The sequence below is a fragment of the Plectropomus leopardus genome, chromosome 2 (assembly GCF_026936395.1).
Source record: "Plectropomus leopardus strain MGB_pleo_1.0 chromosome 2, ASM2693639v1, whole genome shotgun sequence".
Classification (NCBI taxonomy): Eukaryota; Metazoa; Chordata; class Actinopteri; order Perciformes; family Serranidae; genus Plectropomus; species Plectropomus leopardus.
In genome coordinates, this window is record NC_142177.1 from 18,416,609 (window position 1) to 18,443,306 (window position 26,698).

The 26,698-nt window shown below is 39.3% G+C and overlaps 2 protein-coding genes across 4 annotated transcripts in view; both read left to right on the forward strand.

Annotated features, from left to right (window-relative positions):
- Nucleotides 1-17,612, forward strand: part of ndrg3a (ndrg family member 3a) — a 50,342-nt gene extending 32,730 nt beyond the window's left edge. Inside the window, exons 1-15 of one of the 3 annotated variants that reach the window (XM_042503305.2) lie at nucleotides 144-529; nucleotides 6,161-6,266; nucleotides 6,428-6,548; nucleotides 7,468-7,530; nucleotides 7,625-7,685; nucleotides 9,769-9,855; nucleotides 11,504-11,560; nucleotides 11,971-12,074; nucleotides 12,600-12,665; nucleotides 12,757-12,808; nucleotides 12,916-12,963; nucleotides 13,060-13,095; nucleotides 13,697-13,748; nucleotides 14,997-15,035; nucleotides 16,536-17,612. In XM_042503305.2, the coding sequence (XP_042359239.1) occupies nucleotides 479-529; nucleotides 6,161-6,266; nucleotides 6,428-6,548; nucleotides 7,468-7,530; nucleotides 7,625-7,685; nucleotides 9,769-9,855; nucleotides 11,504-11,560; nucleotides 11,971-12,074; nucleotides 12,600-12,665; nucleotides 12,757-12,808; nucleotides 12,916-12,963; nucleotides 13,060-13,095; nucleotides 13,697-13,748; nucleotides 14,997-15,035; nucleotides 16,536-16,708 (1,116 nt within the window). In that variant the 5' untranslated portion in view covers nucleotides 144-478 and the 3' untranslated portion in view covers nucleotides 16,709-17,612. Of the gene's footprint in view, nucleotides 1-143; nucleotides 530-6,160; nucleotides 6,267-6,427; nucleotides 6,549-7,467; nucleotides 7,531-7,624; nucleotides 7,686-9,768; nucleotides 9,856-11,503; nucleotides 11,561-11,970; nucleotides 12,075-12,599; nucleotides 12,666-12,756; nucleotides 12,809-12,915; nucleotides 12,964-13,059; nucleotides 13,096-13,696; nucleotides 13,749-14,996; nucleotides 15,036-16,535 lie in introns of those variants that run through there. The other 2 variants (XM_042503287.2, XM_042503296.2) reach the window with 2 other exon arrangements.
- A 3,080-nt stretch (nucleotides 17,613-20,692) lies between these two features.
- On the forward strand, nucleotides 20,693-25,966 carry sla2a (Src like adaptor 2a). The gene is made up of 8 exons (XM_042496436.2): nucleotides 20,693-20,984; nucleotides 21,855-21,959; nucleotides 22,062-22,161; nucleotides 22,252-22,338; nucleotides 23,130-23,233; nucleotides 24,485-24,637; nucleotides 24,722-24,851; nucleotides 25,391-25,966. Exons 2-8 carry the CDS (start codon nucleotides 21,887-21,889, stop codon nucleotides 25,512-25,514), a joined length of 771 nt encoding a protein of 256 aa, XP_042352370.1. The 5' UTR covers nucleotides 20,693-20,984; nucleotides 21,855-21,886; the 3' UTR covers nucleotides 25,515-25,966.
- Nucleotides 25,967-26,698: the final 732 nt, after the last annotated feature.

Sequence of the window (26,698 nt, forward strand, 5' to 3'; positions counted from 1 at the left end):
ACCCATCCCTCTCTCCCCCGCCTTTTCTCTTCTCTCCTCTAAGCCCCACCCTCTCCCTCAACCCACCTGACCCTCCGCAATCCAATTAGACGCACCGGTGGCTGGATGTACGGACGCGCTGTGACTACCAAGCACAAACTGCAGTCTCACTCTCCTCCCCCTCTGTCTCTTTTCCTGCTCTCTTTCCCACCTCTTGTCTCTGTCTCTCTCTTTTTCTCTCTGCATCTTCTCCACCCCCCCTCTTGTGCTTTCATTCAGATTATTTACCCATCTCCTCCTCACTCCCTCTGCTGTGTCTTTCTCCTCCCTCTCTTCTCCGTCTTCCTTGTCGCCGCTGCTCTAGCCGCCTCACCCCTACATCCCTCCCTTCCAACCAACGCTCCCGCCCTCCTCCTCCTCCTCCTTTTGGAGATCTTCAAAGCTGCCCAGCACACACTTGCACATAGCATAACACACTCCTCTCCTGCGTGGGAAAAACATGTCAGCTATTCTGGACCTGGACCAGATTGCATGCTCTGGGAATGGAGTGGTGAGTGACAAATGCATCTTGCCTGCCTTAACACACCTGGCTGGGTCCTTGCAGCAGAGGGCTCTGGTTAAGATTAGGTGGGGGAGGTTGTTGTGCGGTCTCCCCAAAGAAGGTGACAGCAGCTGGTCCTTGGAAGGGAGAAGCTGCTGGGGATCCTTCCTGGCTTGCTTGTCAACACCTTTAGTAGACGGCTGCGACTTTTGGCTTTTTCTCTCTGGTCAGCTGCTTGTGTGGGGTGAACATTTGTTCACTGTGTGCAGGAGGTCACACAGTGCCCATGTATTCAGTCTGCACAGCCTAAACATTCTGAGGGTGCAGTGGTGTATTTTAATGTGATGATATGAAAGATGCATGTGTGTAGTGCTCAAGTGTCTCTGAATCTGCAGATGCCACAACCAGAGGATGTGTACGTGCCTGTCAGCAAATGGGTGTCCATCCATACTGTTATGGTATTTGAGTGTTTCAGGGTGCATATTTCTCTCAAATGTGTTTTTTTGTGTTTATCAATAACTGCAGGAATGCATATTTTCTGTGGATGGTGCATAGTACCAGCATTGTATTCTTTACTCTGTTATTACTGAAAACAGGCAGGGAGGTCACTCACCCCCCACACTCTTAAGCTACACACCAAAACCACTGAAGCGGCTCCTTCCCTCCCCTGCAGAGTTTGTAGTTTCAACCCACCGCTTCTGTGACACACATGTACTGTATGTGTGCTGCAGGTGGGAAGGGCTGTGTATGTGTCAAAAGAGAGCAATGTGGCATGTACCTGGGATGATCCCTGGATGCACATGTTCTTGTGTGTATATTCAATTAACTTGCAGGCTGCTCCATGTTTCTTGCCCCATAATGCTGCTCTCAGGAGTGATTGATACTGTTACTGGCAGGGCGTGGAAACCAGGGAGGAGGGGGAGGAGGGATTGATAAGAGAGGGATTGCGGGAAGAAGAAGAGCATGACATACTGCTCTCCTTTTTAACTTCCATCACCATCCTTCAGTCTGGGACCAAAACCCAAATTCTTGCCTCCTGGTTTGCCCCAGGCAACCATGAAGTCCCTCTTGTCAAAGCACAAACCCTACTCAGTATTCCTGTCTCAACCCCCTAAACATCCACACAAACACACACACACACACACACACACACACACACACACACACACACACACACACACACACACACATTGTCCACTTACTAGCCAACATGAATGTGTTGAAGATGAAAAAAGGTTGCTGCCATTGCAGTGCTCCCCTTTTTTCCCTCTCAGGCTGTCCAGGCTGGCAGCCCCACCCCATGTCTGTTTTCTTGAGATGCTGCTGTGTGTACATATATACCCATATGTGTCTGTGAAGGGAAACAGCACTCCAAGATCAATACAGCTTTTAAACTATGCCAAGAGCTAAATGAATAGATAAGAGGTCCTCTTCTTCACTCCCTTTCCACAGCTCTTTTCTCCATGATTCTCCCCTGTGTTTGTGCCAGGACATGGCTGGAAGGCATGATAGATTAAAGCGATACGCCCCTTCTGTTTTAAGGCACCCTTGAGTTAGTCATACAGGACTCCCCATGTCTCCTCTTTCCTCCTGTGTCTGTCACTCTGTCCCTGCTTGCTTTCACGCTCTATTTCCTTCCATCCACTCCCAGACTCCCTTCTTCTATCTGTCTCATCTTCCTCTATTTCCCCCCATGTTCCCATTACCTTTTTTCATTTCCGATCACAAGTGGCGTGTACATGCCTGATTTCACTGGCACATGTACAGTACACGCACATGACAGAAGGCAGGCATTTGCACAAGTGTGTTTGCCTTGTTTCTTAGTGCAAAGCCTCTTTTTCTATACTGAGTGTCCTTGACTCCGTCCTTGTATTAACAAAAAAATCTGCAGCAACACAGGCATGGAACTTTCCTCTCTTCTCCGTTGATAACAGGTTGTTCTGCAGCCCCACCAGGCCAAGGTGGCAGAATCATTTCATTATCTGTGAAAAGGCCTCAGATGAGTGCAGGGCTTCCTGTCAGCAGGAGAGTTTCTTCATGGTTTATTCCATCTCAAGGTTGCAGGATTATATTCAGTGTTGTTAGATCGAAGCGCACACTTGGTGAGTGTTGCTGTGAGTTGTTTTTGTGTGCATAGTTTTCATGTTTTGTGCGACAGGCTAATCTCTGTACCGACACCCACACAAGTGAAGATATCTCGTTCCGTTGCTGAAAAGAGGAGTATTTTTTCCTCTTGTGTTACTGTGTCCATTACAGATTGCAGATGCAAATTACTGCAGCCTTGTCCTTGAGAACGTACCTTCATCTCCTCTGTTGAGATTGTGACACATATCCATCAGACAAATGCCTGCAGTGGGAGTCATGCTCCCTCTGTGTCTGTCAGCCTTAACCTGTGTCGCTCATCCGCCCAGGCTCGCTCTCTTTATTATTGATGACCAGTGGGCCTTGAGACCAGGCAAGCGCTGGGCCCCACCCCAGTGCTTGCCTGTGCAGTACACACACACACACACACACACACACACACACACACACACACACTCATGCACGTAGCCACGTCATACACACCCCTGTATGCAGCACCGAGTCATGCTCACCTTGGGAAGTGTATGTTTGTGATGCTGAGGGAAATGTGGAGATTGGCTTTATTGCTTCCTGTTTATTTTATTACTTCCCATTATGTCACTTCCTTCGCTATTTATGAATCTCATAAACATTCATTAGAGACTGTCATTGTTTTTGCTGTGTCATCTCTTCACGTCTTTCACGTCTGTCTTCCAGTCAAATTAACTGTCAGTTGAAATTACCCTTTAAGGGAAACTTTGGTATTTTTCAAACTGGACCCTGTGTTTGCTTTTTTGTCTTTTTTTTGTCTAAGTGACAATTTTTTAAACTAGTTTAGTATTGAGCGAGAGTGCTGCAGTTACAAATCTGTTTGCAGTGTAACCCTTAGGGACAATACAGCAGTGTCAATGAATGTCCACAGAATTTGTTTTTTTCCACTGATTGGCGCAGATTGTTATTTAAAGTGTCTGACAAATACATAACGTTGTTTTTTTTCTTTTTTGTGACAAATTGCTGTCAGGGCACCTGGTGGGTTAGTGGGTGGCGCGGGTGCACCATGTGCGGGGGGCAATGTCCTTGCCACGACGGCAGCGGGTTCACTTCCAGCCTATGGCTCTTTGCTGCATATCATTCCCACTCTCTCCCCCTTTCATGCTTGCATGCTGAAGTAATAAAAAATATACGCCTACACCAACATAAAGCTTTATTCTATACATTTGACTTTATCCAGTCTGTTATTTATTCTGTCTAACCAAGTTTCCCTTAAGGAAAAGTCTTGTTTTAAAATCTTGCAGGATGAGATGAACTGCAGGAAGACATTTATATCTTTGTCAGACACATATAATAACAATCTGAGACTGTTAGTGACAAAAAACTTTTAGTAGACACAAACTGACTGATTCGAATAATTAAATTGCAGCCTGGTTCACAGCTGCAGACTACAGCTCTCTTGCTCAATTTTGGACTAGTATTAAAAACTGATGTTCCCATTAATCACTTAGACACAAAATCATAGGAAAATAGGGTCCAGGTTGAAAAACATCCTATTTACTTTTAAGCCAGTTAATATGTTATTTGTAGAAGTACTGTTGAGTACTGGCATGTGGCTTCCTCGTGCTTGATAGAGAAAGTTATTGTAAAGAAAGTAAAGGAGAGAATAAGGCTGGTGTGAGCTCTTTGAATTTTAATGGGTCTTCCTGCAAAGACATTCATTTTTGCAGAGTCATACTTGTGAATGCGATGTGAGTTTCAGGCCTTGGATAAAAAGACTATTTTGCCGGATGAAAAGACTGTTTCCCAGACAGCCCGTTCTGTGCTTTGTTTGTCCAGGGGTACAAGGAATGTGTGGTGGACAAGAGGTGCATGCTTTGCATCCTTAATCTAAGACAGAAACCCTAAACGTTGCTAGAAAGTACATGTGTGACCTATACCGTTATTGTGAATAAATCATCACTTCTGTGTTCAAGCTTTGTTAAAGCACTGTTGTAGATTTAATTGTTTTCCTTTTATTTTTTGATATGCTTGCTTTATCAGTAAGTATGCCAAAATGGCTGAATTTAGCTGAAGTAGTTATATGTATATGCCTGGTGCAGGAATCCCATGGATCATCTCCTACTTTGTGCTTTTCATGTAAAGAGAAACAGCCCACACAATATAATTCATATTCCACAGCTTAAAGCAAAAATCTGTTATCTTATAAAAACTATTATAAGAAAAATCTTTAAAACATTTAAAAAGCAGTGTACCTGACATTTCATCATTACAATCAACATGGAAAAAGTTGTTTATTTTGGAAGAGCTCTTGAGACTGTATTATCTAGAATTACATCTCTCGTGATAATCTTTGCTGTGCAGACCTTACTGAGCATGCTCAAGGATGTAGCACCCTGTTTTTCTACTTGCTGCTTTGACAAGCCGAAGGAAGTAAACTGCATCGGCCAGGTTCATTTTGATGAGGAGAAGGTGATCTAAATGGCTTCTTCAAATGTTTTTTAATAGTTTTTGGATCATGCTGGAGCTCTGGGGCAAAAGCTATATCAGCCTTTAACTACAGACAGTTTAATTTTTGCTTTTTTGGAATATCCTTTAAATTTGACTCATTGGCCATGCCACAGACAGACAACACGTGTCATAATAAAGCAGTGGAATAGTAGGTTTGTGTGCAAGACTTCCCACTGGGCATCAATATGACATAAGGAAGACATTGGACAGATTTCATATTTTGGTTAGAACGAAAATCAGGTTGTATTGTAGGAGTTGTCCTGTAATTTGGTCACCCAACATCACAACTACGGCTGGGTTGAAGATGTCAAAAATATATCCTGACTGTTTTCAAGCAGGATCACAATTCACTATCTTATGATAATTCTTGTTCTTGTTGGTTTTTAAGACTATTTTGCAAGGTACTGAACAATACAACCAAACTAATTTTCCAGTTTAAAAAATATAGCTAGTTAATACATATAATTAATAACACAGACCATTTTAACAATAGCTTTTAAGCAAGTATGCAAAATACTGTTGTTTGCACTGTGTCGGTTCTGGAAAATCCATACCAGTTCCATATTATTGATGGAAAAAATTTTCAAGGGAGCAGCTCTTCTATGATGTCAGCCGTGCCGCTATATATGATTCAAAGGGGGAGGGGCTTCCAAATGTGTGTATGAGCCATAGAAGTGCAACTGATAGAATGTGCAATGTAGTTAGAATCTCTCTGTAAAGGTCTACTGTCTGGGCTTTTCGACTTTATTTGATAGGATAGCTTAAGGGGGAAAGAGAGGGGATGACATGCAGCAAAGGGTCAAGGCTGGAATCTAACTTGCGGCCACTGCGGGGAGGACATAGTCTCTATTCGTGGGGCATCCACTCCACCAACTGAGCCACCAGGCACTCATATTGTGGAGACATTTTAATCTTTCATTAGCTAAAATAGTCATGTTGCACACCCAATGTCACAACATAATTTCAATTGAATCCAACGTTTAATGATATCCAGTGCCAGCTGTGTTTTCTCTTTACACACATGTATTGTTCCATCAGTCTTTAACTGTACTCACTTTCTCTTTTCTGTGGCTGCAGGAGCATGACATTGAGACTCCCCATGGCGTTCTCCATGTGACAATGAGAGGCGTTCCCAAGGGCAATAGACCTGTCATCCTCACCTATCACGACATCGGCCTCAACCGTGAGTCAGCCAAAAATAGACTAATCGATTGCACTGTCATGGATGTGATGAAGCTGTTTTGTTTTAGCCTCTGTACCCAACAGTCACCCTCAGGTCCTTGAAAGACTTTAAACCCCTGAACTCTCACTTTCTGAGTGCGTCCTATGTTTGCACCTTTCTAGACAAATCGTGCTTCAACACCCTGTTCAACTATGAGGACATGCAGGAGATCACGCAGCACTTTGCGGTGGTTCATGTGGACGCGCCCGGCCAGCAGGAGGGTGCACCCCCCTTCCCCAGCGGGTGGGTGTCAGACTGGTTGTACATGCACTGATAAATGGGAACACATTTATTTCAGTGCTGATTCAGGAGCCAAAATCCATTCATTTAGTTAGACTTTAAAGTGCACTGCTAGCTCATTTGCTAATGGATGCACATTCATTCTACAAGCTATTAATCAAAAAAGTGTCCAAGTATTTAAATTTATAATGTACTCAGTTTCTCAGATTAATTCAAACATGAGTAAATGACTCCGTACTCACTACTTGCATGGACTCACATGCAGTGGTGGACTGTAACTAAGTACATTAACTCAAGAACTGTACCTAATTATGTATGTGTGGTACTTGTAATCTACTTAAGTATTTTGTTTTCATGCCCCTTTATACTTTTAGTCTGCTATGTTTCAGAGTGAAATATTATAATTTTTACTTCACTACATTTATCTGACAGCTTTAGTTACTTTACAAATTAGGATTTTTGTCTAAAAAATCTAAGAGGGGTTTCTAAAATATGTTTGTTATGAAATAAACTACCAAACAGCTTTATACAAGTACTGCTGCAACAATTAGTTGATAAATCAATCAATCGATTCACAGAAAATTAAATGCCAACTATTTTGATAAACATTTCAGTCTAAATATGTATAATATAACTATTATTAAATATAAATATATAAATATATTTTTAAATAATGTTTCAGAGGTTTATTTTAGATTTTTAGAGGTTTATTTGTTGCATGTTTTTCTTCATTTTTATTTTATTTTTCATACTTAAAGTACATATTTTCTGATTATGCTTACTTTTATTAAAGTAGCGTTTTCAATGTAGGACTTTTTCTAGTCACAGGGCATTTTCATAGGGTGGTACTAGTACTTGTGCTTAAATAAAGTATCTGAATACTTCTTCCACCACTGCTAATGTGTGTTCCATCTGTCTCCAGTTATCGCTACCCGACCATGGACGAGTTGGCTGAAATGCTGCCCTCTGTGATGACTCAGCTCAAGTGAGTGGCCCCCATGTTGATAGCCGATCAATGGTAATGTGCATAAATTGACTATTCACATCCAGTCCCACGTTAACCAGTGCTTTCTCTGCAGGGTCAACAGCGTGATTGGCATTGGTGTGGGCGCGGGAGCGTATATCCTCACCCGCTTTGCAGTGAGTCCCCATCAGGGCAAGAGCACCTACACTTTCATCCCTTCTGTTCTTCTAATCTTATCCTCTCCCCCTTCTGTTTTGCCTGAAATAATTGAAGGTTTTCAGGCCACACAGCTTGTTATACTGAACATTAAAGCCTCCCATCAAGCCCACACAGGGCATCAGGTTTCTCCACAGTCTGCTGCATATGCTGCCATTCCCCGAATGATGAATCACCTTGGTGATTCTCTCCTTTTCAGTTGCTTACGTCTTGTTTCTGCACAAGCTAAAATAAGCATGATATGTACAACAGAACAGAAAGAGCTAAAATGACAGAGGAGCGAGGAAGCACTGAAAGATGAATAATTGAACGAGAGGATGGTGGTCAGGGGTAAAAGGGGAGGTGTACGGATTAGTAGTCGTACCGCCAGGCTCTCTATAGACAGTCTGTTCTTTTTTAGTATTAATGAGGGAAATTGATTCTGAAATGCATTTGCTCTAAACCGGCTTGGAACACAATGTCTTTGATAGATTTATAGCAGCTGTTGCTGCATTGCATTTGCATCGTGTTGAAAGCAGCATCCGCATTATTCCCTGAGCAATACGGGGAGATGGAGCTTAGATTTCCCCAAACATCCTCTCTCTGTCTTCAGGCCTTTCCAAAAACTCGTATCTAGGATTTGTTATTAGTTTGATGTACCCATTGATTTTTTGGATTCACCAATATTTCCTTTTTTTTTTTGCTTTTCTCTTAGGTAAGAGAACATTTTAGTGGTCCAGAGCACTTGTACCAAGATAAGAGAAAAAAATCTTGCTTTCACAAGCCACAAATTATTGTCCAACACAAGAAAAAATGTTAAAGTTGTACATTTGAGGAAAATGCACCAATATTATTCAATCAAATTCAGATAATGTTTTAGAGGAATTATAATGACTGGATTATTGCATTTCAGGGGTAAAGGGATACTACTATCCTCAGTCTGTTGATCCCAGTTGCTGTAACTTCAGTTACTGTGCGTACCTCTGCTGACCACAGCTGAAGTGTAATTAACCCTTTAACAGTAAAACTAAGAGATGCATTTGAAAAAAAATGTACATTATAGACCATAGAATATGTTAAGAAAATGTACCAATTTATAAGAAAATGTTTTTTTTTCTATGTATAACGCATTGTAAAAAGTGCAAAAGTCAATGTAATGTAATATAGATCTAAAATTAAAAGTAACTTCATACATACAATAAACTTCCAAAAATAAATAGATACAAAGAATAATGAATCTAGTGAGAAAGATCTGTATAAAATATATGGTAAAAAACAAATTGTCATTGTTATACATACAGATAAAAATGAATAAAGCAAAAAAAAAAAAATCTGTGTTAAATATACGGTAAAAAAACAATTGTCATTGTTATCATCTACAAACATTTGTATAAAATGAAATTGGATATTCCCAAGCTTTTAGAAAAGCAACTTGATCATAAAAAATGTCAACTGTGTGGTTACAATGCCTTTTAAAGGGTTAAGTACATTCACTGAAGTACAGTACTTAAGTACAAATCTGAAGTTACTTGATTATCTTAATCTCATGCCACTTTCCACTTCTACCCCACTATGCTTCAGAGGGAAATACTTCACTTTTTACTACATTACTTTTATTAGGGAACTACTTAACAAATTAAGATTTTTTTCACACAAAACAAAAATATGAATGAATAAGTACAGCTGAAACAGTAGTCTCCAGTCCTGACCATGTGCCACAATCTTTGCGCACAGCACAAAACCTGCCCTTATATAGTGTTTAGGGGGCGTTACCTATGCTAATAGGTAAGTTAAGATCAAGTGGGATTCATCATTGAGCACATCTGGGTAAGAGCAAATTTGGGTGTTTGAGAGTGCTTGGTGCATCTGGAGCTCTCTTAGATTTTCTCTTACTAGAACATTAAGAGAAAATATAGAAGAAATTTAAGAGAATGTTGCTGCATGAGGCCTATTTTTTCATGTCTTCATATAAAAAAGCACTTTACTTTTTATCATTTTCCACTGGCTTTATGTGGTTTTACATAGGCACGTTCATGTAGTTGTCATGTGTCTTTTCTTTGGCAGCTGAACAACCCCACCCTGGTGGAGGGGCTGGTTCTGATCAACGTTGACCCGTGCGCTGAAGGCTGGATCGACTGGGCAGCTTCAAAGGTCAGAATTACCACTGTATCATAAACCTAGAAAGCCCTCAGTACAATCTGCAGCACAGAGCTGTTGCTTAAATAATTAACCAGCCATTACAGTTCAGATTCCAGACGTTTGTTAGGTTGTTATTGCTTAAGGCATTATGGAGTTCAACCATTTACCCTAAGTATGCTATTTTAAACTCACTGCTTTATGTTATTTATGCCTTGTATTTTATTCTAGACTTCTTTATGTGATGCAAGATTGCTAGTTATAGAATCATAAATGCTGACAACAAGCCACTGTTTATACCGACAATATACATAATAGTGAATAAGATATTAATTTATATAGACTTAAAAAAGATAAGCGCTCTTTTTTTAAGTGTTGGATTATTGGTATTAAAAATGCAGACAGGGCCTCTAATCCTGTGTTAATTTGATTGTACTTGCAGTTTCTGGTTTAAGAGTCATTCATTTTGATTTGTTTTATTTCAAAGGATCACAATACTGTGGAGTACTACTGTGCTTTAATAGTATGAACTGTACAGTGTACAAGATTGTTCAGGGAAAACATTCTTTGCTGCGTTAGTGCAACACAGCCATGGAGCCAGGGCGATCTTGATATGACCTGCGTCCGATAGAAATTAAAATCACCACACTTCAACTGTTCTGTTGTGATTATTTAGCTCAACCAAGCCAAACGTATGAGATAAATTTGTTGAAATTATATTTTTTAAGATTTATTTAAATCATTTGTTTTTATTGGATAGTGACCGTAGTGATGCAGACAAAAAGGGAAGAGTGATAGAGACGAGTGCCCTGAAATAAAGCTGTTTGGCAGGGAAGAACCGTCAAGGTTGCATTTATAATGGTATGCACTAGGGCTGCAACAAACAGCTTTCATTGTCAGTTAATTGGTCAATTATTTTCTCAATTGATTAAGAAAATTGTGAAGAATATTGATCAGTGTTCCCCAACACTCATTATGATGTCCTCTAATGTCCTGTTTTGTCCACAACCTTAGGATATTCAGTTTACAGTAATAGAGGAGTAAAGAAACCAGAGAATATATTTAGATTTAAGAAGCTGCACATGGTATGATAATCTGCAACTTGAATATCACGGTATGCCAAAAAAACTGTATATCGCTTCAACCCTAGTGCTTTTAACTATTTCACTGTGCAACAGTTGTTGTTTACCAGCTACTTCTTTTAATAATTTTTAGGCTGTTGACTTTGATTGGCATCTACTGCATATGGCTTGATAAAAGGAAACAGCACGTTGCTAAATTGTTTATGAATGTTGATGCCAGACTGTCCCAAAATGATTATGAGGCGCATCTGATGTCACCACAACCTGCTTGGAAGCAGTCAGGCAACGGCCCACCTTGGGTCTGACTTGGTACAACTTGGTGCATTAAAACTGGTAATGGAAGTGCAAATCATTGGAGCACTATTAAGCAACCAGGACCACCACTCCATTACAATTTCTAAATTTAAATATGACTGATTTGTGTTTTTTTTCCCTTAAAAATGTCAAAATCTAGCATTAAATCTGTCACTGCATACACTAAGTGTAAACACAAGAATACATAGCCAAAACTAGACGTTTCCTGTGTGAATAAAAAAGGTCTGCTCTTGTCTCTAACCTAATCTGTCTTCTCTCGTGTGCAGCTGTCTGGATGGACCAGTAATTTGGTTGATATCGTCATGGCTCACCACTTCAGCACTGTGAGTTTCTGCCGCAGCACATTACTCACCATGTGCTTTTTTTTCTCTCTATGTTGTTAACTTTTTCATTGACAATTTGAAACACTAACTGAACCTCAGGAGGCTTTCCTTGATTTCCCTTGATGCCTTTACCTCATCTTGCTCTTATAACAGACTCGTAGTAATTATTCTATTTCTGTCCTCCTGGATACGTAGAGTGGTAGATTGTGACATGTAGATCACAGACTCAGTTTAATAACTGCAGTGCTGAAGCTAAGCATACTGAATATCCCAAGGCTTGTCTGGATGACTAAATATAAACAGCTCCCTGTGCATTCAGTACATGGGGCTTACATGTTCTTTATACAGAGACTACCTCTAATTTGAGCTCTTCATGGCTGCTGCTTTATTTACTCTGCTCTGTTCATCAGGATGAGCTGACAGAGAACCAGGAGCTGATCCAGACCTACCGCCTCCACATCGCCCAAGACATCAACCAGGACAACCTGGCCCTCTTCTGTGGCTCCTATCAATAGTATGATGCAGTACATGAGTTTACGCTGTTCATGGATGTTTTGTAAACAGTATTTTCTCTAATTTATCGTATTATGAAAGGAGTGTGAATCTCAAGGCACCTTTCAATTAGATTTTTAGGGCTACGAAGCGATTATGAATCTTTATGCATCCGAATTATTGATTTCTATATATGATTTTTTTTTCTCACTGCGTGACTACTTACCACTTTTAAACATAGCTTATTTGGAGTGATCTGTATTTATATAGAATTCATTTACTTTCACTATATTTTATTTATGCAATAGTAGTAACAAACAGAAGAATGTAAACTCGACACACATGTTTATGTCCATGATGTTTCACTATCCAACTGGTTCAGCCATTACGAACGTAGCAAAGCATCACATAACGGAAAAAATAAGGCTACAATATTAAATCATAAGGTGCAGAGAGAATTAGGACTACAGCTAAGTCATCTGATAGTTTAGTCACATCACGTTGTTCCAGTTCCACCAACTGATCGTAATTTGTGTCCCTGCACCAGCCGTACGGACCTGGAAATCGAGAGGCCCATTGTCGGTCTGAATGAGGACACAGTGAACACACTAACGTAGGTTATGGAACTAAGAAAACACAAATTAACATTTGTTTCCAAGTTCATGGTTTAAAAAATATTTGCACCTCATCCTTTTATCATCCAGGTGCCCTGCGTTGCTGGTGGTTGGTGACACATCACCTGCTGTGGAGGCTGTGGTGAGTTATAATCCATCATCTCAGTAACCTAAGAAGCTTTGGGGAGCATTTGGAGATATTTCTCACTCTCTCTTTTTATTTAGCTTAACTTCTTATTAATGTTGCAGGTGGAGTGCAATTCTAGGTTAAATCCTACCAAGACCACACTGCTAAAGGTGACATTTTTGTAACCATTTGATAATCAATAAAATATGATTTTCAGTTTTTTAATATACAAAGAATTTATTAATGAGATATTTTCTTTTCTTCAGATGGCTGATTGCGGAGGCTTGCCCCAAGTTGTGCAGGTTGGTTTTCCAGGTTTTAGTTGTGGACATTTATAAAGATAGGAATAGAGAATCAGTCCAATATTGTCTAATCCATCTCACTTGTATGACTCCTTGCTTATCAGTTCCTTCTATCAATACCCAAATATTCTTCAGACAGTTGTGAATTGCACAACAAAGACATAAAACACATAAGTCTTTGCTGCTGGAAACTTGCAGAGTCATCACGAAGAGCAAGAAACGTTCAAAAGCTAGCTTTATTTCATGAGCAAAGATGACAACAGTGCTCCTTGTAATGTCTGTAAAATGATCATTTCAAGAAGGGATGGAAATATAGCTATATGCTGTAACATTTTTGTACGCGACATGAGTTTAAATACCAGGAACTCCATGCATTTGACACTGTGTCACAAAATTTGTGGTGAAAGGTTTACACCCTTTCTCAGTAAAAAACAGAATTTTGGTAGGTTAGTTTATCTGCTTTCTTAGAGGTTAGTTTTGTCTTGTTTGCGTGCCTGTCTTTCTCTGTTTCTACACCATGTTCAGAATTGGAGATAATAAAATGGTTACATTGATGCTGAAAACCTATGATCTTCTAATTTTGATCCTTTTTTGTTCACAGCCGGGGAAACTTGCTGAGGCCTTCAAGTACTTTGTTCAGGGAATGGGCTACAGTAAGTAAACATGCTCACGTTTTCTGCCTCTTGTGGTTAGTCATTAAAAACATCTAATTTTAAAATACAAAATCGACTCTACATTGAACGTCCAAGAATGATAACACCTTTTTCAGCTGACGTGTTTGCGGTTGAGGTTCAACTGTGTTATTCACATTATTTCCTGTTGACGTGAGTGCAGTAACAGCTATTGCTTAAGGATTGTTCTTCTGCAGTCTCCTATTATGAGTTGTTGCTAGACCCCCCTGCTGATGGGGTTTGGACTGTGGCCTGCAGTGCATGAAAAGACGCAGTTTTTTGTCAGCCGGGTCACAGAGAGACAGCTCGAGCAGCTCCTGGATGTTAACACCATTTCCTCTGTGCTTTTTGCAGTGTGTGCTCCCCACAACCCTCAGTAGGTGAGGTGTGAGTGCTTCTAGCATGACTGAAATGACACTCGAGCTACACTGAGCAGCGAGTTACTTCCTGTTCAGTTTGGAGTGGCCGTCAAAAAATACCCTCTGTTTTGTTTGGTTTTTTTTGCCTTGTGTGATTTTCTTCTCTATCAAGAACTGTTTAATGATGCAGTCTCGTTCTAGAGAGACTCCAAGTGCATACTTAAACAGGCCCTCAGGTCATTCATCTGCAAAGAAAAACAAACACATTTTTGTCAGACCATACTGACGTGCAGCGCACCAACTAGACTCTATGGGATGGATGAAATCATAATGAATGTAGGTTTGCTTGCTGTGGCCATACAGATGACGCCTGTCTGTGTGTGTATTTCTGTAACGCTAATTCTCTTTGCTCTCTCCCGTTCCCAAACCATTCACCGTGGGAGGCACCCTCGGGTGTAGCCAGTATGTCAATGCTTCAGTGTTGCTTTAAAGGCCACCGAGTCCCCCTGTTGAGTAAATGCCACTGCAGGATTAAAACTGATTAAAAAGACTGTTTTCATGCAGAGAAAGTGTGGAAAATAAATCTTAACACCTCAGCATGTTTCTGAAAGCTGCTTTTCCTCATTAACACATTGCCACAGTGTGAAATGCAAAAGAGAAACAGCCAAAGAGTACAGGAAATAAAGAGTCCAGTTTGCACACATGCGATGATTTCTTACCTTTTGTTGATAGCAAACAGCTTTTTGTCCACCAAGCTGCGGCAGAGCCTCAGTATGAATCAGTAATACACTGAAGCGGGATAAAGCAACACAAGAGCTGCCTTTTCAATATTTCTCCCTCTCTTTCTTCCTTCTTTAATCATTGCTTACAGTTCCCTACGTTCTTCTCAGTCACCTGAGCAACGAATCAGGTACCAGAGTCTTGAGCAGCTGCCAGACAAGACAGTTTTGAACCCACTGGCCTCTTAGCACTCCACAGTGGATGAATGTCATTGTATGCAGAAATTCTCCAGAGGGCACTGGTTCATGTTGGTATTCAACAGCAGCTCAGTTTGGTGGATGCAGTCAGTCAGTTTTTATACACAGTGAGATCATTCTGCATACCCTGACACACATTCATCTCCCTGTAGGAGTTTAGCATGGATTCTGTCCTCAGTGTCCTATTTTGTTGCATGACCTGCTGGTGTTGCTTCCTTAGTCAGTTCAGTTGTATTGCAAATGCTGTATTCTGCTGTTGTATCGCTTTGATGTTATTTTTTTCAACAGTAGACACACATGCAATCATTTTCATTTACTTTTATTTGATTGGTCTCCATATTTGAGAACTGTTTGCATGGTACACTCTTAAGTTTTTGCATCTTGGTATCCCAAAAGGGGAAAAACACATAAATTAATTCAAGTATGTTATTTCCATGGCCAAGGAAAGTTTAATTAATATTTGTGAACATAAGCTGCTCTCTCTCAAAGCCAGATACCAGAGACAATATCCACAGAATCTTTTTTTTCTTTTTTATACCCAAGTGAGATTTGTTCAGTTGTAGTTTTCTCTTTTCTGAAACAGAAAATGCACCCATATAGACAGTGTTTGTTTACAATAAGTTTCGGGTAGAAAATCCCTTTGCCATGAACATGTAATGAACATGACACATCCCTTCTTTGCGCCGCCTTTATATTATTACAGAGAACCAAACAACGGAGACATCTTGCTGCCTCAGTGTGGGATTTTAGACAGCATGCTGGCATCCTGGAGGCAAAAGAGATGTGAGGGGTGTGGCATTTGACACAACAGCATTGGCCTCTAGTGTGACATGTAACATATGCATTAGCAATGCTTTATAAACAGTAACAAAGGCACAACATTGTTACTGTAACACAACAGTCGTTCACCATCTCTGTTAGATGGCAGCTGATCTACTTGGAGGGTAAGGAGCTCCTGAATCTCATTGTTTTCACTATTTGTGGACATTTTCAGCCGTTGTTCTTCTTTGAATTAGCCATTAACTGCTGTTAAAATCTTGCATTGTCGCTTGGATAACACAACGTCAAAATGTCCCACCTGTCCCACCCAGGGTCCCATCCAGCCAACTGCCCCGTTTACACTCACACACACCATTTCAACGAAACAAATATTTGTAATTTATAAACTAGGGGCTCTCTCTCTTTAACATCTTCCACAATTCATTGCAGCAGATCCAGACTTTATACTTAATAAATCTCAGATTTGAGTTTTAGCACTCTCGTGTTTGGATTTGGGAGAGAGTTGTTCATGTTTACTAATATTTTTGGACCTTCTTAGACCACAGGAATAATATGTATGAATTTTGAAAATGGGTATAGTTCCCCTTTTGAGTGTTCCCACAGTGTGCTGACTCTGTGTGCGTGGAATATTAATGCACGGATCTGTTTTTCAGTGCCGTCAGCAGGAATGACTCGTCTGGCTCGCTCTCGCACCGCCTCCTCTTCCAGCATCACCTCCATGGACAGCAGTCGCAGCCGCAACAATCTCAACAGCCTGCTGGAGGGCAGCGCCACCGGGGCCCTGGACAACCAGGCTGGACCCCAAACCATGGAGGTCTCCTGCTAAACACCCCCCATCCCCCCTCCCCAACCCTCTGCACACTCCCATAGTAACTTATGTGCCCCCTCTTTCTCTCTCTCTCCCTCTCTCTCTCTCTCTCTCTCATCCCACTCCTAAGCAAGCCCAGGAGGATCTGTAATGAACTATGTGATTAGAAAAGAGGATGTAATAAATATATTAACAGATGCATATTATTGAGTATTGAATATACTGTAAAAGTCACATTCCTACAAGAAACTACATTCAGATGTGTTGTACATTCAAATGGTCAAACTAAATGATTGACTCAACCCTCTTGTATTTATTTTTTTCACATTGTCTTTGTTTAAATGTCTTCACACACTGTAGAAATCCTCCATCTGTTCAAAACAGCTCCCTTCTTTGCACAACTTTTACTCTTTTACTATTCTTTCCTGTTGTGAACTCTAAACTTGTGGGCTGCATTGATTTTGAGTCACTGTGTCTTTGTGTTTTAATCCCAAACTTGCTGCAATGTGAGGCCGAATTAGTCACAAAGTATACAAAGCGATCGCTAAAACTACTGTAGCCGCAGAAAGAAAGGTAAATTGATACATGGAAGAACTGTTGCAGACTGTAGCACACTAAATTAAAGCTGTGGAGAGATAACATTATGAAAAAATATTCAGTGTAAAGGAGTCATTGTACTAGTGTGTCCTTTTGCATACATTCATTTATTTTTATCTTTTTTTTGTAACTCCTTTTCTTTCTGCTTTGTGTTGGTGTTTTTGTTCAGTTGATTAGATTATTCAGAGATGTTTTAACAACCTTTAACAAGTGGGTACTCCTGTGAAAAGTATGAGTCCCTTCACTGAGGGGCCCAGTGGTGCTTCTCACTGTCTGCTGATTCAACTCATTTATATTACTACTGAATAAAGCTACAACATGACAACATGTCTGCAGTTTTCATTTAACAGTAAATTGCCAGTAAATCTGCTGTCCAAGTGCACATAAAATACAAGTGCAGTGAATTGATTTGAATGAGATAAAGAAAAAGTTCTCAGTGCAAGGATTGCTCGTACTTTTCCTCTTCTGTTAGTGGAACATTGAGGCGACTGTGGTGAGTTAGTTTCCAACCACACTTGTTCTTATTTCCTCATAGCGACAACCTCTGTTGTCATAGATGAGATGAGTCTATATTTAGCACACATTAAAAAAAAAACAATGGTCAGCTGCTCTAAAAACGAGATGAGGAGATTGACTTCAAGGTAAGGAACTTGTACCATTGTAGAAACAAAGTGCTGATAATCTGATGTGTCTCCCACCACTGAGGCTTCTCTTATCCAACTCTGATGAATGGTGCAACATGACAATTTTCCTCAACAGATGGAAAAAATAATTTAACCTCCCAATAAGGACACAGGTGTGGAGACATTATCTGAATATCATAATGCAGCAACCCTGCTGTGAATTAGGGGTGTTGGTCTGACAGAAATGACATCATAGACTTGCCATTAGAATCTGAATATAAAGGCTAAACTTGATGGCAATGTGTATTTATGTTTCCAGTTTGCATTGATAATTTTGGATCGTTCATCCTTGAATTGATATATTGATCCAGATTTGATGCGCAGTCACACCATGACTATGAATACTGTCTGTCCAGTTTGTTTGTTTTTGTTGTTTTCAACTTTGTCGTTGAGTTAACTTTTTGTGCCCAAACTTTGAGCCAGTAATGGATTTTCCTATAGGTGGGTCATGTTCATCACGCCTGTTTTTTTTTCTGGGTTGCCAGCATGCCATCTAAAATCCCACTCTGGGGCCACTGTTGTTCTGTATAAAAAGGAAAGACAGCCAAGAAGAGATTTTGTAGTGGCCCTGATGAGCCATCTCTGTTTGAAAAAGTCCAGAGAGCACTGGAGTAAATGTAAAGAAAAGACAAAAGCCATCTGGGGCACAGTACAAAAAAAAAATAAAACAGATCTAAGTTGTTTGTGTTGATTTCTCATTAGCTCTTGGTTTCTTTGCAGTAAATACAAGGTACTTTTTTAAAACATTGGGGGGGGGGAGTGGGGCCTTGTCTGGGGCATTGAATATGCTAGGTCCAGCAATGTCCTGAGCACTGAAATCCAAACAATTTAAGAAGACGCTTCTGTATTTCAATGCAGTCTGAAGAAAAATGTTTTTACCATAAACACTTGTGTGGAGTTAGATAACACCAAAAGGAAATTTGCACAATGTGGCGAACCAATTTAGAAAACCATTTGATAAACATATCTGACACACTGGTGCGGAAACACTCAATCTTTTGATAAAAACGTTCTTTCCATCTGCACCAACATGCAGTTCTCACTGAGAACAGCAAATATTTGACCTGTTCTGGTAAAGATTATTTATTTTTTCTATCCACAGTTATTCTGCTTCTAAAGAAGCATGCATTACATCTGCTTAGGTACAAAAGAGATCATAGAGAACATTTTGTGGCCTTATCTTAATGACATTTGTGAGCATATGTGTCTCAGCAGAGACTGAAACTAGAAATGCTAATAATTTCTGTCATTACTGATGAAAATGAATATGTGGCTCAGGGCTGTGCACTTAATCAATGTTTAATTTTAAAATTCCACTAAGAATTTTCTTTGACCTTTTTACACCCATATGAGTTATGACTACAAATTCTTTGTATAGTCATATTGCTCCACTGTGAGTGTTTGAGACTGCAGCGTCAGCATGACAGATGAACTTCTGGCTGATCAGTAAATCAGGGCAGGAGTAGGCTGGCAGGGGAGGCTTCGTCAGGCTTCTGCAGAGCTTTGACTCTTATCTGATGTTAACATCACTTACAACTAGCAGTGGAAGAAGTATTAAAGTCTAATAATACCACACTGCAGAAATACTCTGTCACAAGTACTGGTGCTGCATCCAAAATCTTATTCAAGTACAAGTATAAAAGTTTTAGCATGTACAGTAAATATACTCTAATACTATATACTCAAGTACCAAAATTAAAATAAAGTTAAAATAGGACTTTTATTATTGTTTTTAGCTGTATCAAATGTTTTTACTCTTTGTCATTAGTAGTTTTATTGTTGATGATTTTTTGTTTTGTCTTCTATTTTTGTTGTAGTTTGCCTGTTTTTTTGTTGTTTTTTCTTCTTTTTTGCCATGGATTTTTCATTATGTATTTGTTTTATATTTTGACGTAATGTCTACTTGTTGGATGCCAGACGTAGTAGTTCCTACCCTGGTAGGACTGCATGAATGAATGAATGAGTGAATGAATGAATCAGTCAATCAGTCAGTCTTATTGTTATGAAATTATACTTTTAGATGCATTAATGCATCGCTGTAATGGTAAAGCTGGTAAATGTGGAGGTAATTTTAATTCATCTATGTATTTAATTTTTCTATATGTATTTTAAATACTACTTTCTATACTGTTGCATGGCCTCTGCATTTCCCCCTGGGGACAAATAAAGCCTTATTGATGCAATAATATAATTTATTGATTGAATATATGTTGTATTGTTAATCTGAACCTGCAAAGTAACTAAAGCTGCCAGATATACTAGTAAGTTTGAGTAAAGTACAAGCACCTCGAATTTGTACTAAGTACAGTCATTGCATGAATGTACTTTGTTACTTTCCACCACTGATGGCAACATGTTAACATGACTAACAGTAACTGGATGTAACTAGGCTTGCAGGGAAACTTTGGTTTCCATTAACCAGACACCACAGTTCAGCTGCAAAATCTAAAGGCAGATAAAATGTAGTGTGGAGCAGCGTAAGCCTAATTTAGACAACCTGAAAAGTTCTCACTGCTTCAGCCCACCACATTGCATCACAGGGTGCATGTATATGTAAATGCTGCTTACGTCGACCTTCAGTTCATTCCGTAAACAAGTGATGCACTATTAGCCCCTATTCAAAACAATCTGCACCCAAGAGATCAACTGCTCTGAGTCAGGACATGAAGGTCTTGAGCGTCACAGGAAGTTGCAGCACGGTGACACACATAAAGGCCGTGCAGGATCACTCGTCGCTTCAGTCAGACACCAACACTAAAAACAGCTGCAAAAACACAGCTGCCTTCATGGGAACACAGTCATTCTGATTGATCATCAGACCTGAATAATAACCTGAGCTTAGACACAGATATAACTCTGTGTGTGTGTGTGTGTGTGTGTGTGTGCTGACAGCAGACAGACATTTTTGATCAAGGAGATTTGGATTTTAGCAGTTCATCTGAGAAGGACCTGCTTCACTATTTGTGTGGAATATAATTTCTAGGCGAACATTTTAAATACAGAAATTAAAGGAGGTGAGTATGTTACTTGCTCTGATTGCTCAAATGAGTCTTGTCTCTTTCTTTTGATCAATAACATGACGTTTCCTTACAGAATATTAGTACACTTATTGCCTTATCACTTGTATGATATGAAATATCAGTTGTTTTCCACTCAGCAATCATCCTCTACTGCAGATAAATAGAGAAATCAGTCACAAGTTTTCGTTTTTTTTTTATTTTTTAGATTATTCAAGATATTTTATTAATTGCTGCTGTAACAGAGTACAATTACTCAAATACTGTACCTGAATATGAATTTGAGGTACTCATACTTTTCATGAGTATTTTCTTTTGATGTCACTATGTACTTTTACTTCTATACATTTCAGAGGGAAATACTTTATTTTTTAAATTTATTTATTTTCTTCGACTGCTGACAGCTTTAGCTACTTTTAGCTACATTTTTTTTTTCATAAAAACCTCAGAATAATTTATAAAATATGATGTTTTGTTATAAATTACCCAAAAGTTTTTTTTTTTAGTTTTTTTTTTTTTTGCATTTGGACACTTTTACTTTTCATACTTAAAGTTCATTTTCCTGATTGTACTTTATTTTATTTATTTACTTTTTTGAAAATAAGTCTATTGCTCATGTGTGAAGTAGATTTCATTCCTCGCAAACATGCTGCATGGAAATGTAACACAGGATATCAATGCCTTTTGTTGTGGTTAGGCGCCTTCCTGTATCGCAGGTTTTGTTGCCAGGTAACAATAGTGTGCGGTACCTGTGAGCTGCTTCACTGATGGCAGTCATAATGTGATAACTAGAGGGATGATTAAATTATAACTGTGAAGGTTACTGTTTTCTAATTATGCCTACCCCGTATCCCTTTTTTTCCCCAGTGAAATTTCAAATCAGCAAGTAGCCGAGGAACATGGGGACCTGTCCCATCAGACGTCAGTCCAACCGGACAATCCTAGAAAATCATCCTGAACCTGTATCTCAATGTAGGTTGTACTCCTCATTAAATAAAAATGCAAAACACATAAATAAAAATGCAACAAACTGAACTTGGTTTATTAAATGCATCTTCTCCTTCCTCTCTGCAGCCCTGCAGGACAGCATGATCGTGTCCCTCTGTGACTACCCGTCCTTTGAGCGCAGCGAGTTGACCATGTGCATTGGGGAACGACTCACCATCATATCAGAGTACGTGATGTAGCTCTTATTGTTTCACCTTTGCCCTTGTTTTCACCCTGACACATGCAGTCAGTCATAACTGCTTATCTTCTCCAACAGTGACGGTGATTTCATGATGGTGAGATCTACAACCACAGACCAAGAGAGCTACATTCCCGCAAGCTACACGGCCAAGGTGGCACACAGGTGGGTCACAGTCATGAGAAAATGTGTCTCGCTGCTGTGTGAGAGAGACAGCAGAGGAGTGAGATGAAGGCGGGGAGTCCCCTGACAGGTGGGAGGAGTCTCTGAATAGGTGACCTTTACCTCAGTGGAGACGAAGCTTAGGAACAAGCCCTCCGTTCTCTCCTGTGACATCAGCCTCTACCTCCTGTACTTTCAGTCCTCCTCCAGTGTGGGATGTGATCTGATGCTGTTTCAGTGGATTTTCCAAATTTGAAAACAGCAAAATATTTTTTTGTATTCATGGCAACATTGTCTAATGGTCCCCATTCTAAAATTTGAGACTATCCACAACTAATCTTGGAAACTGATTCAGAAAAAGCAAAGTAAATATAATGATAAAGCTTCATTTATATTTACTTTATATCTAAGTGTTACATTTACTTGAAATTTAACTATATTTACTTAATATTGTGAAGCTGTTGCAACTTAAAAATAATGAATGAAATAACCTTGTTCTTTTTAAGTGTAAGCAACTTCTGTTAACCAAGTCTGACTTACCTAACTTCATCATAACGAAGAGGATTTCGCCATTGATGAAGATAAAAGATATGCAACTTATGTTAACATGTTTAAGAAAATACAAATATGATTGACTTGTTTTTTTTATTAATAAACTTAACAATTAGATATGAATAAACATAGATTAAGAATAATAACTATATTTACTTTCAAGGCAGGTCGGTTTCCTAGATTTTTTTAAGTAAAGTCATTTTGACAGATTTTACAATGCAATGTGTCCTCTCTCTGTCCAGGTGGCTGTTCACAGGCATCAGCAGGTACAAAGCAGTGGAGCTGCTCATGCAGCCAAACAACCAGAGCGGAGCCTTTTTGATCCGAGAGTCAGAGACAAACAGAGGTAAGAGAGTTGCTTCTTTTTCTTTGCACTGTGAACTGCTTTAGAAACATTTTAAATCCAAGCACAACCCTGTAGCACCGGCACAGGTGTAGATTTCCCCTCAATATTTAGAACATCAGCATTTGTCTCCATCCTAAAAGAGCATGAAAGTAGCAGGGGAATTTTATTAGGACAAAATTAAAGGCATTAGTATCATAAATGGATGCAGACAAGGTACAAAACGGTGGCAAAGAAAATTAAACAAATGCTGGAAATTCAGGGTTTGACTTTCAATTTTCGCAATTCAATTCTCTGTCTTTTTTTGTTGTTTTGTATTTGTTTTGTAGTCATTTTGTGTCTCTTTGTGGTTGTTTTATGTCTCTTTGTTGGCGTTATGCATCTTTCTGTGGTTATTTTGTGTAGTTTTTTTTAAATGTTTTGTGTCTATTTGTAGTCATTTTGTGTGTTATTGTAGTCATTTTGTGTGTTATTGTAGTCATTTTGAGTCTCTGTGGAGGCTTTGCTTCTCTTTGTTGTAATCATGCATCTTTTTGAGGTAAGTTTGTGTCTTTTTTGTATTTTTTTTCCCTCTCTTTGTAGTAATTTTGTGTCTCTATTTGGCGGTTTTGCATCTTTTTGTTGCTTTTATGTATTTTTGGGGGGTAATTTTGTATGTTTTTGTGTTGTTTTGTGTCTCCTTATAGTCACTTTGTATCTCTTTGTGTTCTTTTTAGTCATCTCCTTGAGGTAATATTGTGTCTTACCGAGGTATTTTTATGCCACTATGATGTTATTTTGTGTCTTTTTTGGCCGTTTTATGTTGCTTTTCAACCATTTTGTGTTTCTTTGTGGTTGCTTTGTGTGTCTTTGTCGATGTTTTGTGTGTTTTTGTGGTTCCTATGCATCTCTTCCCGGGAGCTATGTGTTAATTTGATATTTGACATTTTGCTAGTGAAGGCTAGGGGAGCACCAGTGCCTGGTAGGCCTGTTCAGTAAAACATCCATGCCCTTGGGCACCACTATGTAAATTTAACTGTAAAATGTTAAAATATGTGGTGGGTGTCAGTAGATCATTTTCATTGTTTCTTATGCAGTTTCCACAAGTTACATGATGTAGTAACAGTGTGAGTCAGAGCATTAGAGTGGCTTAATGTGCTTTAGAAAGAATTATAGTTTCTGAGGGATGAGCAACATGAATCATTGCTGGAGTGAATTAAGAATCAAGAGCTGTGTAGTTTAACTGTGGCATCTTTTTGCTGTATTTGTGTTCAGATTGTTACTCGCTGTCTGTCCTAAGGAGGGCCAACGCCTCATACCTGGACTGTGTGAAGCACTACCGCATCTCTAAGCTCCAGAATGGCTGGTTCTACATATCTCCAGGAGTCACCTTCCCCTCCCTGCATCACCTGGTGGAACACTATTCAGGTGTGTACTGAGGATGTGAGGCTGTTTTTTGCCTGGATATACCAGAGAAAAAGAGTGATATTAAATTCTTGCATCCTCTCCCAGAGTCTGCAGACGGATTGTGCAGCCGGCTGACAGGACCCTGCTTCATCCAGGGTTACGACAACGCTAGAGAGGCCAGGCCTGTACCCACAGCGATCAGGAGACCGACTATTAACTGGAAAGACATAAGCAGGTAACCTTGCTTCTACTGATCACTGCCACAAGATGTCACCCTGTTACAGTAGCGCATGAACACCTGATGGCATCCTGGTTAGAAAGAAACAACATTTTTGTAAAGCTTAATATTTCAGTTTTTGTTGACACTGTCAGAAAGATTATCCCACACTTCTCTTTCTATTTTTTGAGTCAGTGCTGAAAGTTAACTGAGTGAGATGTGAGAAGAGAGAGATAGTCAGTGGTTGTGCTGGATAACTGCCACGTCTGATTGTGTGAAACGTGTGAGTGTAGCGCAGGATGTTCCTGGAAATGAGCACTTTCAGCATTCAGTAAACCCACACCAGAATGAAAAAAAAAAGGCTACAAATGTGCGTGCAATAGATTGTGAATATTTGATGCAGTGCAGTTTTTGGGTCGTTTCTTCTTTCATTGCCTTCATTCCATGTTTTTGAAAGAAATCAAGTCAATTCACCCAGGTTTCAATGGGTTAAATAAACAATAATATGAGCACTTTAGTCATCCAAGTCTTTAAATATCATTCTCTGTGTCCTCCAGTTCAATGATTTTCAAGAGGAAGCGTACAGAGTCAGATCAATCTCTGGTGAGCGAGGGGCTGAGGGAAGCCATCACCTCCTACCTCCAAATGACGGAGGGCAACGACCACAGCTGGGACACTTGAGGCGAGACAGTGAATCAGTCTGAGAGAAAGACATCAGGTAGAAAGAGTGAAGTCAGACATGCTTCTGTGTCACCTGCAGTTTGGGCAAGTCAGAGGAAAAGGTCATCATCACGCCCCCATGTTGTCTTTGCAGAGCGCCCTGGATTGGCAAGAGGGCTGAGACACTACAATGTACATTGTGACATACTGTATGTCAGCGAGAAGACTGTTTTTGCATCAAAAGAGGCACACAGTGGAGGTGTGAGCTGATGGTGTGACAGTCAGTGAGACATTTGTTCTCATTTGGGCTTCAAAAGTTGAATGTTTTTCTTAATTTATAACCTAATTGCTGTTTGAATACATCATAAAACATTTGAATTACATTGTAATATCATTGTTATGTCATTGGAATTCAATAAAATATGTTGGCTATGTGATAAATGAGCAACATATATATAACCACTTAAACACAAGTGAGATTTGCCTATATTTTCTTTCTATGATAATGTACCATTCTTTAACTGCGGTCCATTTTCGCGGAAATTTAGAAAATCTACCACTTATACAGAAAATATATTGATTCAGTATTTACAGTATTAAAACATTTCCTTTTTAAAAAAAATGTTTTTGGCATTTTTATTACCATACAACTTTTTCCATCACCATAAAAGTAAAAATGACTTGGAAATGGAAATAACTTGTGGGAATTAAATTTTGTCACATTTTTATAAAAAAGTAATGATATGCTACCTTGCTAATGTCAGATTTGGGTGAGCATTACAAAAAATACACAATATAAAAATGACTTCTTCTTATTATCCATGCATTCAAAGGAAATATGAGCTTATATAACAGCCAATTAACATAATTTTAATTTAACAAAAATGTACCCCAATTTCTTCTATTTCAATTCCCTCCATGAAATTGTCCTCCAGCCATGTGCTCTCCTGTTACATGACTGTTGCTGTGGTCACCAAGTATACAAACTCCAAAAACCAAACAAGCTTTTATCCACAGGAAAATAAAAAAATACTAAATAATAAATAATAAAAAACACTTCTACAAAATATCCAAGTAACCCCAAGGTAGGCTAAAGGTGTTCTTATTGTAAAGAAACAAACAAACAAAAGACATAAAATACTAATATATCTTTCAAATATGATACATTTCATTAAACTGGACATTGACATGTCATTTGTCTTTGA

Bases quoted from the DNA above. Each gene is read 5' to 3' on its own strand.
- sla2a (XM_042496436.2), top strand. From the start codon at position 21,887: ATGGGGACCTGTCCCATCAGACGTCAGTCCAACCGGACAATCCTAGAA. The intron at 21,960-22,061 runs GTAGGTTGTACT...TCCTCTCTGCAG, and splicing joins TCCTGAACCTGTATCTCAAT to CCCTGCAGGACAGCATGATC. The intron at 23,234-24,484 runs GTAAGAGAGTTG...ATTTGTGTTCAG, and splicing joins AGAGTCAGAGACAAACAGAG to ATTGTTACTCGCTGTCTGTC.